Raw genomic sequence first — 15,922 nt, forward strand, 5'->3', positions numbered from 1 at the left:
TTGCTCGAAAATCTCCCTTGTAAAGGCTTTTTTATTTTGTAAAAATAATTTTAAATGATCTTAAGATATTTATTTAAAAATTTGCAAGATGCCCTATAATGACTAACGAAATCTTATATTGCCGTGAGTACGTATGTAATGATTACCTATTTCATAGCAGGCAAATATTTTAAGCTTCAGTTTAACTGGCAAATATGAATACTGCATGTCTTCAGAAGATACAACTATTATAATCTTTTTTACATCAGGTCGACCTTCAATGTTGTTTGCACTTTCATCAGCTCTCATCTAAAAATATTCAATCAAAACAATTCTGACATTTTTTCTATATAGTTGATAGACTAGACACCAACAATAATTGAAATACCTCGTTTTTATTCTGACAGAGTAAAATAAATTTAAAGATTGTCAAAAATAGATTTTGAAACATAATTTGTGTAGGATTTCCATACGGAATAATCACTTGTATTCAAGCCCGACAAATGGATTTCAGAAAAGGACGCTGACCAAACGTTTCTATCCGAGTAATAGTCACTTAAAAAAAAATAACACGCAAAAAATATCCGTTAAACCCCAAAAGTTTACGTGGCGAAAATTACATAACGACCGACTAGTTGAAAAACCGAATTCACCTCTTACAAAAAAAAACTGGGAGAGAGGAACTATTGGAATTTTATAATATCTTAAAATACCAAAAAAAAAAAGAAAAAACAAATTTTCACTTACATCTCGTCTAATAACACTACCATCTGTGTTATAAAACCAAACTTTGTATGTCTGGATATTCTCCGTTGAGGCGAGCTCCACCTTTTCAATGGGTTTCCCAACTTTTGGTATATACTGAATTGTTAAATTGCTGACATAACTAGTCAATGGATTGACAGTTGTCTGTCGTAAACTTTCAACTTTAGCGTTTGCATCGTTGATTTTGATTTCGCTCGATGAGATATATTGAGAAGACTCCATCCCATCAGACAATTCACAACCTGGAGTGGTTTTTCCAGCTATAAAGAGACAGCAAGTTACGTACAAGCTGTAATTTTTCTTTGGTGTCAACATAGAGCACTTGCATATATTCAAAATATTGCTTAGGATACCCATTTCACACTTAATTATAACCTTGGTTTCCTTGATTACTCGTACTCAATTACATACTCAATAATACCAATCTTATTTTCAAGTAAGCCGTGCACTTTGGCAGTTTCTTTGATCAGAGAAATTACCAACATAAACCAGATCGAGTGAACGTTTTTTGACATGTTATAATTATGGACTGAGTGTATTAAAGCAATCGCAAAAAAATATGTCTTATTTCAAGCAATTTATCGTAGTTTCTATATGCTAATCAAGCTATAAGTAAATATGCAAGTTGCATTTTCAAATTTCTTCTTAAATCGTGAATGCGCCACAAGAAAGAGGCACTTTAGGACGCTTACCAGTTGAAGATACTGTTGGAACACCACTTGTAGATACTGCTGGAGTTGTCCCAGTAGTAGGCTCTATAAAATAGTACAATTCGGTGTTTCATTTTGAAAATTTGATATTTTTTACTCCCAGTAGTAGGCTCTATAAAACAGTACAATCCGGTGTTTCATTTTGAAAATTTGATATTTTTGACTCCCAGTAGTAGGCTCTATAAAACAGTACAATTCGGTGTTTCATTTTGAAAATTTGATATTTTTTACTAACTTTTTGAAAGGAAACCAAATAATAGATGTAGTTGAATAAAAGTTTTAAATGATATCCTTTCATCGAGCGGCATATAGTATAAAGAGAGTCAGATTCAATGATATAGTACTATTTCCATAAGTATTATATCTTTTATTTTCGCACTAGCTACAACTAATCTATTTTTCGTACGTCATGTATTTCCCTTCCTGGTTAGAGCACATTAAAGGAAGGCGTGGTACATATTGCTTCGTATACTTAATAATATAAGCTTGTCGTCCCCACACCAATTAAATTACAATAATGTGACCTCGGTTTAACGAGTTTCCAGGTTAATTTTACGGATAAACTTGATTGTAGTATAATGTTCATACATTTTCTCAAAATGTCATTTGTGTATGAAAACGGATTTAATAGCATCTCGTGCAATCAATTACACTTATTCGTTCGTATGGCATAAATCTTCTAATAAAAACATTCATCTTTTAAAAAAAATAAGTTCATACTTCTTGAAGTTGCAGGTAGAGTAGTTGCTGCGGCTTTTGAGGAAAGTACCGTAGGAACTTCTGTTGATGTTGTCTTAACAGAGGCAACGCTTGGTGTCGTTGTTGCTATTTAAGTTATACAATATTATAATCATTCATAATTGCATTCAGATAATGATTTAGTTTTTGCTTGTGAAGAAACCGGGAACGGAAAATATAGTATCAAGAACAAAAATGAAATTATCGATGAATAGCAATAGCTAAAAAATATCGAGTATAATAAACGAAGAAATTAATTAATTATTATTGCAAAATGAGTAATGAAACTGATATAAAGTTAATAAATTAATGACTTAATTTTTTGCTAAAACAAAGTGAACCTATCGACCACTTTAATATCATGATGTTTCAAAATTTACTGATAATAAAAACAAAAGGAGAGACAACTTATATAATTTCTCATCTGTTGTTATATTATATGCTTTTCATAATATATATATAAGGACGTTAATACTGTGTATTTACCTATTTCATGACATGCATATATCTCCAACTTCAATTTCACAGGCAAATACGTATTTTGTTTGTCTATTGGAGAAATTTCAATTTCGACCTTTCTCACATTTGGATGTCCTTCAACATTTAACGCACTTTTACCCTCATTGACCTAGACGTAATTTAAATAACATTTTGAGATATAATAAAATAAACTTCTATTTTGTCAATTTTTGTATATGTTATCCAAAAACATCATTTTCTTTGGAAAAGTATATCTAATCATTCAAATAAATAAATTAGTATTCATAATGATTGAAAAACGTTTTGGTGTTGCACAAATTGTTTATAAAGCTCGAAGAATAGTTTAAAACATCTATTTTTAAAAGTCAGGCATGTACAGTAACTACAGCAGTTAACTAAAAGTACCCCAAGCTTTTATTTCTTTTATGGTTTTGTTTTAAAATATATGAATTTGGACAAGAAAAATATTTGTAGTGAGATATCTATGTAATTTCTCTTGGAATTTTAATTCTCTGTCAATTCTCTGATATGACATTAAATTCAGTTTTATCTTCTATTAATAGATATATATGTTTGAAAAAACATCAAGGTTATTTTTTTTATACTAATCTCAATCGAAAACTACAGTGAATTCCCACGGCTGTTTTCCTTTAGATAGCTTTTCTTTTAAAAATATCTAAATGAACCATTTCAATAAAAGGAGAAACAAAACAAAACTGATCGTAAATTAATTAAAACCAGCAACTCATTATATTTCTATAAAATACTTTAAGCATGTTTTTTCGTAAAATGCATAGAACCCTTTAAATGCTTAGCCGAAATATTGATATCTTCTTCATACGTACATATCTGTTTACGATATCTCCATCAGCATTGAAAAATCGGACAGTATATTTTTCAATATTTTCCGCTGAAACTATTTTAACTTTTGTTACTGGTTTTTCGTTGGTTGGTGTGTATGTAATAAGTAAAACTCGATCGGAACTTGTCATTGCCACTTCTGTTCCTGGTCTTAGATTATCCTTCTTCGCCTTTCCATCGCTGACTATTATTTCACTGGATGGAATTGTTTTGGTGGATCTCATACCCTCAGTCAAGTCGCAAACCGCAGACGTAGTTTTCGCTACACATTAAAATCATGAATCAATTATATCTACCTATAAAATCTCACAATGTGAAATTAATCCAATAAATATCTTGTATTTTGAGATGGAATAGTATTTTAGACAACCACATGACATTCATTGAAGACGGTGATTCAAATTTAGCATAGATATTAATCTGGAAAAGTATTGCAACAGAATTTTTAATTTGCATTATTTTCTTGTTAAAGGACCATTCAATTATCTAGTTGTACTTTTATCAGAAAAAATATTTATTGACGTATACATACAGTAAGCTTGAGATAAACGACTTACATTCGGTTGTAGGTCCCTGTGTTGTGGTAGAAACAGACATTGGCGAAGCTGTTGTGGGTACTAAAATATTTATTTTAGAAAATCAGACACCAAATATTGATGCTATGAACATTGGAAATGTTTTGCGAAAAAAGTGCCACACGGTTAAATTGATCGAAACATAATAGATTCTGAAGCCACATTGATCACCAATATGGAATTTTCAATATGTGTCTTGTTCATCCAGGAATCGACTGAATATCTGTATCTGAGATAATAAATGACGTGCATCGAAAACAAACTTTGTAAGAGACAGACAATCAAGTCGCACAAAATCCAGTCGACGTCTCTGATCGAAACTAGACTTATATGTATGAGAAACATTATTCTTCCCTTATATGTTGTTTAACAAACTAAAAAGGTTTCATTGCATGTTATGTCTTATAAAGTTTAAGGAGGTAGACCTAGGGTAAGGGACACAACTCTTAAAAATCATTGGAACATTTGTATTCAGCATTTTACATCAATCTTATGTAACCATCTAATTAACTTGGATTCATTTTATTCTGCTTCAAACGAAAGCTTGAGAGGGTTTGGTGAAATTGAATATAATACAAACATATCACTGACACATGAGTTATGTCCCTTACCATAGGTCCACCTCCATAAAAGCATTATTAAGTTGGTTGGTCGACAGTTTACATACCAACAGTTTTAATTCCAGATGTAGACGGTTTTACAGTTGTCTTTCCTGTCACTCCTTTCGTTGTAACTTTTTCAGAAACAACTGATGATGCAGTAATTGTTGATGGAACAGATGTCGAGGTTGTTACTAGAATGGTCAACGTTTACATAAAATAAAATTAATCTCCTACGTCACGTGTGTCTGCGTATTCTATCTTTGGTGAAGAATGTTTAATGAAATGAGCCACCCACACGTTAATACTTTCATCACAATTTGTTGAAAAAAAAAGAAACGACAATAAAATAAACAGCCAATGTAAAAAAAGCCTCCCAGGAGCCTGACTCGCTCACCTGGTTATTTTGTTGTCTATCAAGGGCAATAACTTTTAATAACTTTGACTCCGGTAGGACTTATCATAAGGATCATTTCATCAATTGAAAGTTTCATTCTATCTATTATAGTTTTCAAGATATTGGCTGAAAACTGTAAAAACACAATTTTTCACCTTTGAAGGGCAATACCTTTTACAAGGAGTCGTCTGACAGCTTTGATCCCTGAAGACTTTTGTAGGCCCTATAATAAGGATCATTTCAGCAATAAAAATAATTTGGCTAAAACAAATGGTTTTGGAGATATATGGGAAAAACTTCTGTCTGACCCCTATGCTCTATTTGTAGTAACGACAGCCATGTTTTTCCATTAATCAAAATCTATGAAAAAGAAAATTACAGAAACATTCATACAAAATTTGGTTCAATTGCTCAGGTAGTGTCAGAGGAGAAGATTTTTCAAAGAAATAACATAAAAAAAAAACAAACAAAAAAAAATGCAATAAGAGGTAATAACTCCAACATGGCCTTTTCAGATTAACACGAAAATGTATCCATAGATATATATCATTATGCTGAACACTTTCATCTTGTCAAAATTTGGCTAAACCTAACAGTTTTGGAGACCTATGCAAAAAACTAGCGTTTGACCCCTATGTTCTATTTTTAGTAACGGCGACCATGTTTTTCAACGAATCATAAACCCCCATATAAATTTTATGCAGGATAGCCCGAGGAACAGTCATAACAAGTTTGGTTCCAGTGGGTCAAGTAGCGTCAGAGAAGAGGTTTGAACAATTATAAACGACGACGACGGACGCCAAGTGATGGCAATTGATGACATGGCCTTCGGCCATGTGAGCTAAAATGGCAAAACGCAAACAACATAAATAATGAATAACCGAATGATTACAAAATCACTTCTAAAATCTCCCATCATGAAATACTAATAGGTCAGGTCAAAAATTAAAACTAGATAAACTGTGAGCAATGCTTACCACTCCCCCATTCTATAAAATGCACTTTTTGACTACTAATTGATTTGGATAAACACTATAAATAGAAGGTGCACAATGGAAACATGTTATTATGTTTCTATGGAAGTTAATGTCATTAAGTTCCATTCTGTGGCGGGTACAGGAGGAGTATAGGGTAAGATGTGGGTTCCCCTGTCTCCCAGTATTCATAAATGACAAAGTCCATTATTTGCCAGTGTGGTCCCAAAATTGATTTGGATCAAATAAAAAAGTAGAAGGTGCACAATGGGAGTATGGAATAAAGATTCTGTGAACATTCATTAAACTTCATTCAGAGTAGGAAAGTTAACAGAGAGATGGGAACTCTTCTGTGAAACGAAAGGAAGGAATGACGGACACCCCTATCATGCAATATGTACTCCCCAACCTTGCTAGTTGAGGGTATAACAAATCGTCAAAGTATCAGTAATTACAATACTTTTAGTCATCAAAACCAGTTTATCATGGTAATTCCTTCTGAATCGTATCAATGTGATCTGTCTTTTTAAAACAAGAAACGTACCAATTTCAATGCAGCCATATATAAGGAGTTGAATTTTTACGGGTGCATAAGCTTGTTTCTTGTCGTTTGGATTGACAATAATTTCAACCTTTTCAACATTTGGATATCCGCCTGTGTTCTTTGCACTCTCAGCTACATCAACCTGTAAATGGTTGTTTTAGGCAAATCAGTGGGAAAACAATTGGAATTAGGTAATATTATACAGTCATATCAAATTCCCACAGATAAAGCTAAACATTAAAATGTTAATATTTCCTATGTATATTTCAATCGGTGCGCACATAACTATGCGTTTTTGCGTAATAACACACACATATTAGATAAGGAAGGATAAGTAATAGATATTATATCATCTACAGTAACATTAATTTATTTTTTGTTCAAATCAAAAATGAACTACCAACACATTCTAGAATATATGCAGTCAGAATCAACTACTGAGGTACCAAAGTGAAAATAGCAGTGGTGGTGGACTCATTGTTAATTGGCGGATTCCTTTGCTTAACATAGTTACAATAACGAAATTAGTCTCTGTTTCCGATGAGTAAAGCTAGTCTCGATATTTTAAAATGCCTTTTCTGATGTAAAAATAAATCATTTTGTAAATAGTTTTTGTAATATGACATCACTTTCGATTGTTCCACAGTCAACAATTCAAATAATCCCAACGTAAAGAACGTTCGGATTAGGAATCAAATATTACTTTGGACTGGAATCGATCAAAAATTTTATTGTAAGTATTGTTTGAAATTTTTGAACAAATTATGCGATATAGCCAACGTTAGGTCAGTTAAAATTTCATCAAACGCAAAGCAGAAATATTAGAAAAATAAATGTACATTCTCAACCATGCCTTTTGATTGAATATTGCTATAATGCACAATGAAAAATTACACCAAACTAAAAAGTAACTGTTTACTACACACAGCTCAATAAAACATGTACATTAGCTTTCCAAAGATACTTTTCCCATTTTGTTCCATAATGGTTTTCTTAAAAAAAATAAATGTTGTTCAACAGAACAGATGCGATAATACTTTTTTTATTTTTTTATTGTCAATATGTTTATATTGTTTTCTTATGTTCATTTATGATAAACTAGTTCACTTTCTTGATAAAAAATAAAAATACTTTAGCAGTTTACAGAGATGTTGGTGTATATGCATCTATGTTTATTTAGAATCGATTTGTGTGTAGAATATTTGGTATCGTCACCACATTTTAGTTTTGTTCTTTAACTTCTTAAACTGTAAGCCAGAAAGAGAAAAGTAGTTTTGAGGAAAACAAACACGATGCCGACAAGAAAACTGAAAAGATTTGTTTTAAGCTTCATATTGAAATTAGATGTATAGTACAGTCATTTATCTGAATTATTTGTTGTTTGACTTACAAAGACATTCAAAACTCATATATCTAAACCATCCATGTATAGAATATCATGCTGATCGTAAAACATACTGCAGTGAAATCTATTTAAATCCGAAAAACTGACACTTTTGAAAGACCATTTATATGAATTTAAGTGCATTTTGAACCTGTGTAAACTGAAATAATTTTGAAGCCCAAAAGGTTCCGGTTTAGAAAGGTTTCATTGTATTTTAATGTAGCTAATATTTTTCTTGCTGAAAAGTTTCTACGAAGAAGAAAGTAGTAGGAAGTAGAAACTAATTAAGAATGGATCAAAGTTACCAGTTAAAAAGAAATCTCTGAAATATATCAGCTATTAACACTATTTCGCCCTTATAAATATTTAACTGACAAAAAGTGATTCAAAGCGTAAAAAAATCCCTAATTTTAGAAAATTTATGTTGTATGTTTCATTAATAATAAACACGTATAAAGATAATGAGAGAGATAATCTGACACAACAAAATGATAGGAACCAACTTAATTATTATTCGCATAGATTTTAAGGCGTATGTTCCTTTTTCTTTTCAAGTCAGGCGGAGAACATTTAATATATTTTTTTTAAACACTGCTTTATCAGTCATCACAACAAAATAAGTTCTGTAGTTTTATTCATAATTTACGGAGTTGTCTGACCTATTTAAATGTAAGAGCTTGGGTTATAAACTAGTTTTTAAAACGTAATTTGTCGATTGAATTGTGATAATCGAACTTGATTTCTGTGGTCATTTCAATTGTCACTTTCACTGACGAATTCAATCAAAAGCGGGAAACATTTTTTTTCCATGACTGAAAAAAAAACTTTTTGTATATACAAGCAGCTTGTCCTTCAAACAAAAACAAAAAAAAAACAGTGTTAAAATTGCCTTTTGTTGTTTGTATACTTAGTGTATTAGTGATAATGTAGTTGCAACAAATTAACTAAAAATACCCTGTATCGTGACGATATATTAGGCATTAAAGTTTGTATTATTTGTTCTATGATATGATGGTTGGTAGGTCATTTTTCTTATTTTAAAATCTTATTAGTACATCATGTCTAAGGTAGACTACACATAATATTTTACATACAGAATGTCCGTTTTTTTCTTAAATGTGACATTAACTGAATATACAGTAAAATTCAATATAAAACATGGGTCCCCGAACTTGATTTCGATATTATCTTAGCCATAATATAGGCATAGTTTACAATATTTTCTATAGATTCTGTAGGGATAAAAACTGATACATTTATGTAGGATTTCTTAAAAAATTGTAAAAAGAACACTTACTTTCATATTTCATAAAGAAGATTGGGCTCACCAAATTCTATTTCTCTTTCTAAAGAACAAGTTATCGCGAATAACTTCCCCTTTGAAAGAATTTCCCCACCAATAATTTCTCCCATTGCAGAGGCTTTTTACAATATTTCCCAATCAATAATCTCCCATTGCAGAGGCTTTTTAATTTTACCATACACATTTTTATGTCAAAAATTATTTTAAAATAATTTTAAACTATAATTTTTATAACAATATTGAATATGAATGCCTTTGTATGATTACAAGATGACAGAAAAATACTCCGTGCAATAGGTATGAACAAGGTCAAAGCTAATAGGTGTTAGGATTAGACAGATTCGTCTGTAAAAAACGCTTTAAATTAAAAAAAAATGACGTGGTTAAATATTTGTAATAGTAATCTATCGGAATCAAATATATTGTAGGCATATTTAAATACAAAAATACCAATCATATTAAAAATACAAATTTCGATATGCTGTACACGTGTTTCAAGGAGTATTCTCTCATAGGCAGTCTTCGGTTCAAATAAATCAAAAACACATGAGGAATTAAAATCAAAATGATAAATTTTGTTTTTTCTTAGATGATATATTTGTTTTTCTGCATCCAGGTAAAAAATTCCAATGGATATTAATATTGCTGTACTCGTGTTTCACGGAATATTCTCTCATCAGCAGCATTTGCATCAAATACATAGGGACATCTACATCCAAAAAAATAAATGAGGTATAAATATGAAAACGATGATTTTTTTTTTTTGCCCTCAGATGTTCGCAATATTGATTTTTCGTCATTTACTATTTCATACTTTAAAAAATAATATGCTTATATACGCAGGGAAATTGGCCCATCTGTTAAATGATAATGCCATTTTATCAATGAAATTCGTCAAAGAGAGAATTGAGGCCTAGACCGGTATGCTAATACAAAAAGAGCCTTTTGTGTGAAAATAAAACAAAATAGTCGCTCTCTCGCCAACAGAATACTATAAAAGACAATATTACAATATTACTTAGTTTTAAAAAAAAACATCATAAGCATTTTGTTTCTTAGTTCAACAGATTATCTAACTAAGCAAGTTTCCTGGTCGTTACTTAATAATGTAAAGTAAAGTAAAGAACATGAGAAATTCGGCCTTTGGCCAACTTTAAGCTTCTATAATTTTGCATTCTTGCGCATTGCATACAAAAATATATAAAAAGGTTGCAATATGTATACTGTATGGCGGATTTTTGGCGGGTGTAAATTTGGCGATTTTGAGCCAAAAAAAAATAATAATGACAAAATTTGCCGATTCTAATTTTGTGGTGGTTGAGTGATTTAATAATACCTTTATGCTCAGTGTAAATATTAATTTTTGTGTTTCAGCTCAAATACCCAAAAAACCAGGACGCCGCGAAAAATAACCCTTTTACGATATTGTTTTTTTTTTCAAAGAAAATGTTAATTGATAAATTTGTTCATTTTTTACGTGGCGGCCTAGGGAATTTGCCATGGCTATCTTAGTGACATTTTAATTAGGCGTGTCTATTGTAAACGTTCTACTAGCGAATACCTAGTTTCATGATACTTTGGTTATCGATAACGCCAATCAACATCAATAAGAATGTATGTTACAAATATTCTTTAAACGAACAAAGCAAAACATTCAATACATGAAAGGTCGGAATGACCTATACTGTATTATTGTATGCACGTTATATAAACATACGCATGGCTTTACCAATTTGATACTTATCAGATTTTGGTATGTAAAGTTTTCATTTTACTTTTGCATGCTTATGTTAAAATGACAGGGAAACATTGACAAACGTATACATTACGGATTTTGATATCTATCATTCTGATAGTTCTCTCAAATTCTCTACAAAATTGAAATAACGAAAAAACAAAAAAAAACAAAAACAAAAAACAAAACAAAACGAAAAAACAAAAAAAAAAACAAAAAAACTCAGCTACTGATAATAATGTTGCATCAATATAAGTCACAAGTATTTACGTTGTATTTTACAATTCACAAAACGCTTTATAAGTATCGATATTGATGAAATATATATATTATTAAAATGCTTCTAATCTGTGTGACTGGCCAGCATAAAAAGGGGTGACTTCATTTTCACTAGATAAATTAAATGAAAGTGTAAATCAGTTTCCTAAATACATGAATTCAAGTATGATCGAATATACACAAACGAAAAACAACCATCATTTTTAAGTCAGACACTGACACTATAACAAACAAAATAAACAGGACATTCTTATGTTCAATCCGTTTATTATTGATCCATCTGGAGTCGAAATGATAACACTTAAAGCAAATGATTTTGAGACCGTTAATTCTTCCATTTGTCTTTGAAAGAGAGAGGTTTTTGAAATACAATAAATAGACCAAAAATTGTTATTTTTAAAAAGACATTACAAAGAGTAATCAATGGAACCAAGGTTATAGCGGTAATCAAAAGAATGTAATCCAGGGACAAAGACCAGACATGGAAAACAGACATACACAACAAAGAACATAAAGTAACTAAAATCATATATACAAAGTAACAAAAGCAAATGAACAACTCGGACTCCACTAAAAACTGGGAGCATGGACCAGGTGCACCGGTAGGGTAAGCGTCCTCTGCTTTTCTATTAACACCCACCGAGTTGCTCATAAAAAGTCAAGTCCAGGGTACACAACGAGGAAAGGAAAACTATGACCCGTTTAATAAATCAGTTTTCATGGTGGTGATGGATACACCATAACGATCCACGAGTTCATGATGACGACCATAAAACTTCTGTAATGATGACTTCAATCTTGTAGCAACATAAGCCTATTCCAGAAACTAATGGTTAGAGTTCTAGTGCGATACAAAAAGTCTGCGTAGTTTCGGCAAGCTCTGGCATAACGTATGAGTTGTGATGTGAACACTCCATACGCAGGAGCCGAAGGGATGTTGCCACAGATGAAAGGAACGTTGAAAATTCTGAATGAAAAGTCACCACGTTTGTCGTAAAGTTTGGTGAATAGCTTTCCTTTACCATCGATTTCTAAGTGTAGGTCAAGATATGAGGCTGACTTCACAGGGTCTGTAGTATCCTTTATCTCAAGTTCTTTTGGGTGGATGCGATGTATCAAATCCCCAAAATTAAGATTGTTTAAAGATAATACGTCATCTGTATAGCGGAAACTGATATTGAAGGATCTAGCAAAACGATATTCTTTCTTTTTGATCAGATGAGCTATAGAGTCAGCCTCATAAGAGTGAAGGAATAGGTCAGCAAGTAAAGGAGCACAATTTTATTTCCATTGGAATGCCGCCCGTTTGTTGAAAAACACGTCCACCACACTGGACAAATATGTTGTCGATTAAAAATTCCAGTATTTTGTAAAAACCTTCCTCTGTATATTTGGAAGATGATTTGGAATTATTTCTTACCAAGTATGAGGAATCTCTACCAAGAACTATATATCTGTATCTGGGTGTACCATCTTTTTTTGAAAAACAACGATGTATAATGTTTTTAAGTCGGGATTTGAACTATGGGGAATATTTGAGTATGGGAAATAGAAGTATACAGTGTTGAAAAATCATAGGTTTTAATGCTATTATATTCAAATAATAGTCTTGAACTGATTGTCTCCAAAAGATCTTTCGAATTTTTCAGGATCCACATTGAATTACTACCACTACGGGAGTAACAAGTGTTGTGGTAGGACTGCAGACCCTCTTTGACAGTTGTGAGTATAGAAGTTAAAGTTTTGAAAGAGGTTTGGTGTACATTTTGCAGATCCAGCTATGAAACGTTGTTTGTATGGATTCTTGTGGAGTTTAGGAATCCAGTACATAGACGGTAAATCACAGTCATCATCCTTGGTAGAGAGACCAAAAAAGGATACACAGATTTATGGTTTTCCACAATCTCTTCTTTGGAGAGTGCTTCTAGATGTCTAGACTAAATGATTAAAGTAGCAGACCTAGGATCTGCTCAAAACTGTCCATAATTCTTTTTTTTTAATTTGTACATGATATTACACTAACTGTAGTACATCTACCGACACTTTTTTAAAGAAACTTCACCATGCAGATTTTTAACAATAAGGACTAAAAAATTGCAATTTTAGAAATCTGAATCACTCGCCAAAGTGAACCACATCTGGTATTCTAGTGTCATTTTGTAAAGATTATTTAACTTAATAAGAGAATATGAAGTCAAATTCACTTACAGAATTAATATATAAGATTCAATATGAATTTTTTATTCTATTTATGTTGTAGAAAAATAACTTTGCTTTTATTTTACCAAAATAAAAAAGGGGCAATTTTCAGCCATTTGCCTAAAATACAAACCTATCATTCAATTTTCATACAAAAATGATATTATATATAGAGTATTCATGTACAAAACCATAAACAAAATTGTCAGTGAGTTCACCTTTTAGTTGTTTTTGTAATGTTGTAATTATCTTGAGGTACCACATTGGAAAAATTTCTTTATCAGTCAAATTAACGGCTAAAATCATGTAAGTATTCAAAATAAATGTAACCTAATACATGTATCAAATTATAATGTCTTATATTAAATAAAGAGCAATGCCGAGAGCACAGAATAATGCAAACAAATGTCACACAGATGCATTTTCTGCATTATGGGAAAATTATATAATGGACACTGTTATATATTTGATTGAGTAATATGCTGAACACTGTTACATTATGAAAGCAGAAAGATTGAAAATTCATATGGAATTATAAAATAGTGACCTTTTTTACCTCAAAAAGGTTAAGGATTTATAAAACTAGCTAGGCTTTTGGTTAGCCGTAATGTCTCATTCATGATGGCGTGTTTATTTCAATTTTGAAAGTTTTATTGAAAATGAATCACAGTATGCAATACTTAGCTTTATTTAAAACAATTTCCCACCAAATGAAAGACATAGTCCTCAATGTACACATTTGGAACATTTAATTAATACTTAAAAGTTGCTGGATTTGTTCAAGAAGTTGAACCCAGGCTTGGAGTTATTTCCCCTCTTACATCACTATCACTTAGAAGCTTTAATATCAGGAGTCATTCAAATCTTCTAGTGACTGAAAACCTTACTACTAAAATTACCTCCGTTACCCCATGCCTACTACCTTAAGCCTTATGCGGCATTTTACCTTTAAGAATACAATTCTTCAATAAACAAAACACCATCAATGGTAACATTTTCGGTCCAATTTTTAAAACTGTATTTTAAATTATGATGAATGACTTACTTTTGTCGGTTCATTTCTTCTACAAAACGAAAGCAGTTATGCCATGGTATACTATTAAGTTATTGTGCTCACATACGTTCCATGAATCTACGATAAATTCAAAAATACCTATCATACATATTGCGAATTTCGATATGCTGTACATATTTTTCAAGACGTAACCTCTCATCAGCAGCGTTAGAATCAACTATATAGAAAAATCAATAAATGAATTGTATAAACAAGAAGTACTCTAAACCAAAACTATCAAAATAGGGAGCCAAATCATCACCGAGAGGTTAAATAATGTGCAGTGCAAGGAAAGAAGTATCAGTGTTCAGGTATAGACGATTTTGGTTAGCTTTGACAAATTATTCTAAAACTTTATATCATTTTCGCACAGTCATGTTCGTATTACTCACTTCAAGATCTGATATTATCTATCAAATTTACAATTCACATGTTAGAAGTGAAATAATCCAAAAATGTTCGCTTGACAATTTATTTTCTTTATTCACACCTAAAATCGGTTGGCTGGTAACAAGAAGTACCATGTGTACAATTTCTCTCTGTTTGTTAGTTATAAGACAATCAAGGGTTCACCCAATAGAGAGATCGCTTATTAATTTACATAACAAAATCGAATCATTAACTACTATGAAATCATTCCTTGTATTGCATATGGTATTAGACAAAATACCAAACCAGCAATCGGTGGTTTTGTAATTTTTTGCGTTGTTGGCAGGACGGCTTTAATACATACCGTGAAGCGGATGTGATACATTGAAAATTTCAAGATAACTATTAAATTCGCAATGGATTTTATAAATAAAACGAACGTGATCTACAAGTGCTTGTGCGATTTTTGCAATAAGAAATATCTAAACTATGCGTATAGGCGTAAAAATAATATTTATCTCCTTTGTGTAAGCTATTTACTGTTCTCTTTTTTTAGGCCAACACTACCTACCATGGTGTCAAATGGTACATAAGATTTGATTTATTTCACGGAGGAATTGTACTGATTATGAGTAGAACGATAGAAAATCTTACAGGCTAAAATTTCAAATTATTATAGTGCATGTGAACCCTAAGAAATATTTTCAGAGATTTCTTTTCACAAACATATGAAATAGCCATTAGGCTTAATGCAATTTTGACTTTAAATATTTTAATTTATCTGTTTCAATGTTGGAAGAGCTGTTGGAATATTTGACGTAAATATAAACAAAAACCCATTATACTTGTTTTGTGATAGTCATTTGACTTCTTCAAATGACTAAGCATTAGTGGACATTAATATTCAGTTCCATTTGATTAACTACAGCAAGTTGATATTGGCATTACATACATTCGTATGCAAAATAATAAATAAA

The 15,922-nt window shown here is 31.4% G+C and overlaps 1 protein-coding gene across 1 annotated transcript in view; it reads right to left on the bottom strand.

Annotated features, from left to right (window-relative positions):
* Nucleotides 1-15,922, bottom strand: part of LOC148603521 (uncharacterized) — a 148,397-nt gene that overhangs the window by 59,209 nt on the left and 73,266 nt on the right. Inside the window, exons 64-72 of the mRNA XM_088551446.1 lie at nucleotides 6,623-6,764; nucleotides 4,776-4,901; nucleotides 4,091-4,150; nucleotides 3,518-3,795; nucleotides 2,679-2,820; nucleotides 2,175-2,279; nucleotides 1,437-1,499; nucleotides 727-1,004; nucleotides 147-288 (exon numbers count right to left, since the gene is read on the bottom strand). Of these exons, the coding sequence (XP_088407572.1) occupies nucleotides 147-288; nucleotides 727-1,004; nucleotides 1,437-1,499; nucleotides 2,175-2,279; nucleotides 2,679-2,820; nucleotides 3,518-3,795; nucleotides 4,091-4,150; nucleotides 4,776-4,901; nucleotides 6,623-6,764 (1,336 nt within the window). The remainder of the gene's footprint in view (nucleotides 1-146; nucleotides 289-726; nucleotides 1,005-1,436; nucleotides 1,500-2,174; nucleotides 2,280-2,678; nucleotides 2,821-3,517; nucleotides 3,796-4,090; nucleotides 4,151-4,775; nucleotides 4,902-6,622; nucleotides 6,765-15,922) is intronic.

Source organism: Perna viridis, chromosome 11 (genome assembly GCF_037379345.1).
Source record: "Perna viridis isolate PV_CMFRI_1.1 ecotype Kerala chromosome 11, ASM3737934v1, whole genome shotgun sequence".
NCBI lineage: Eukaryota > Metazoa > Mollusca > Bivalvia > Mytilida > Mytilidae > Perna > Perna viridis.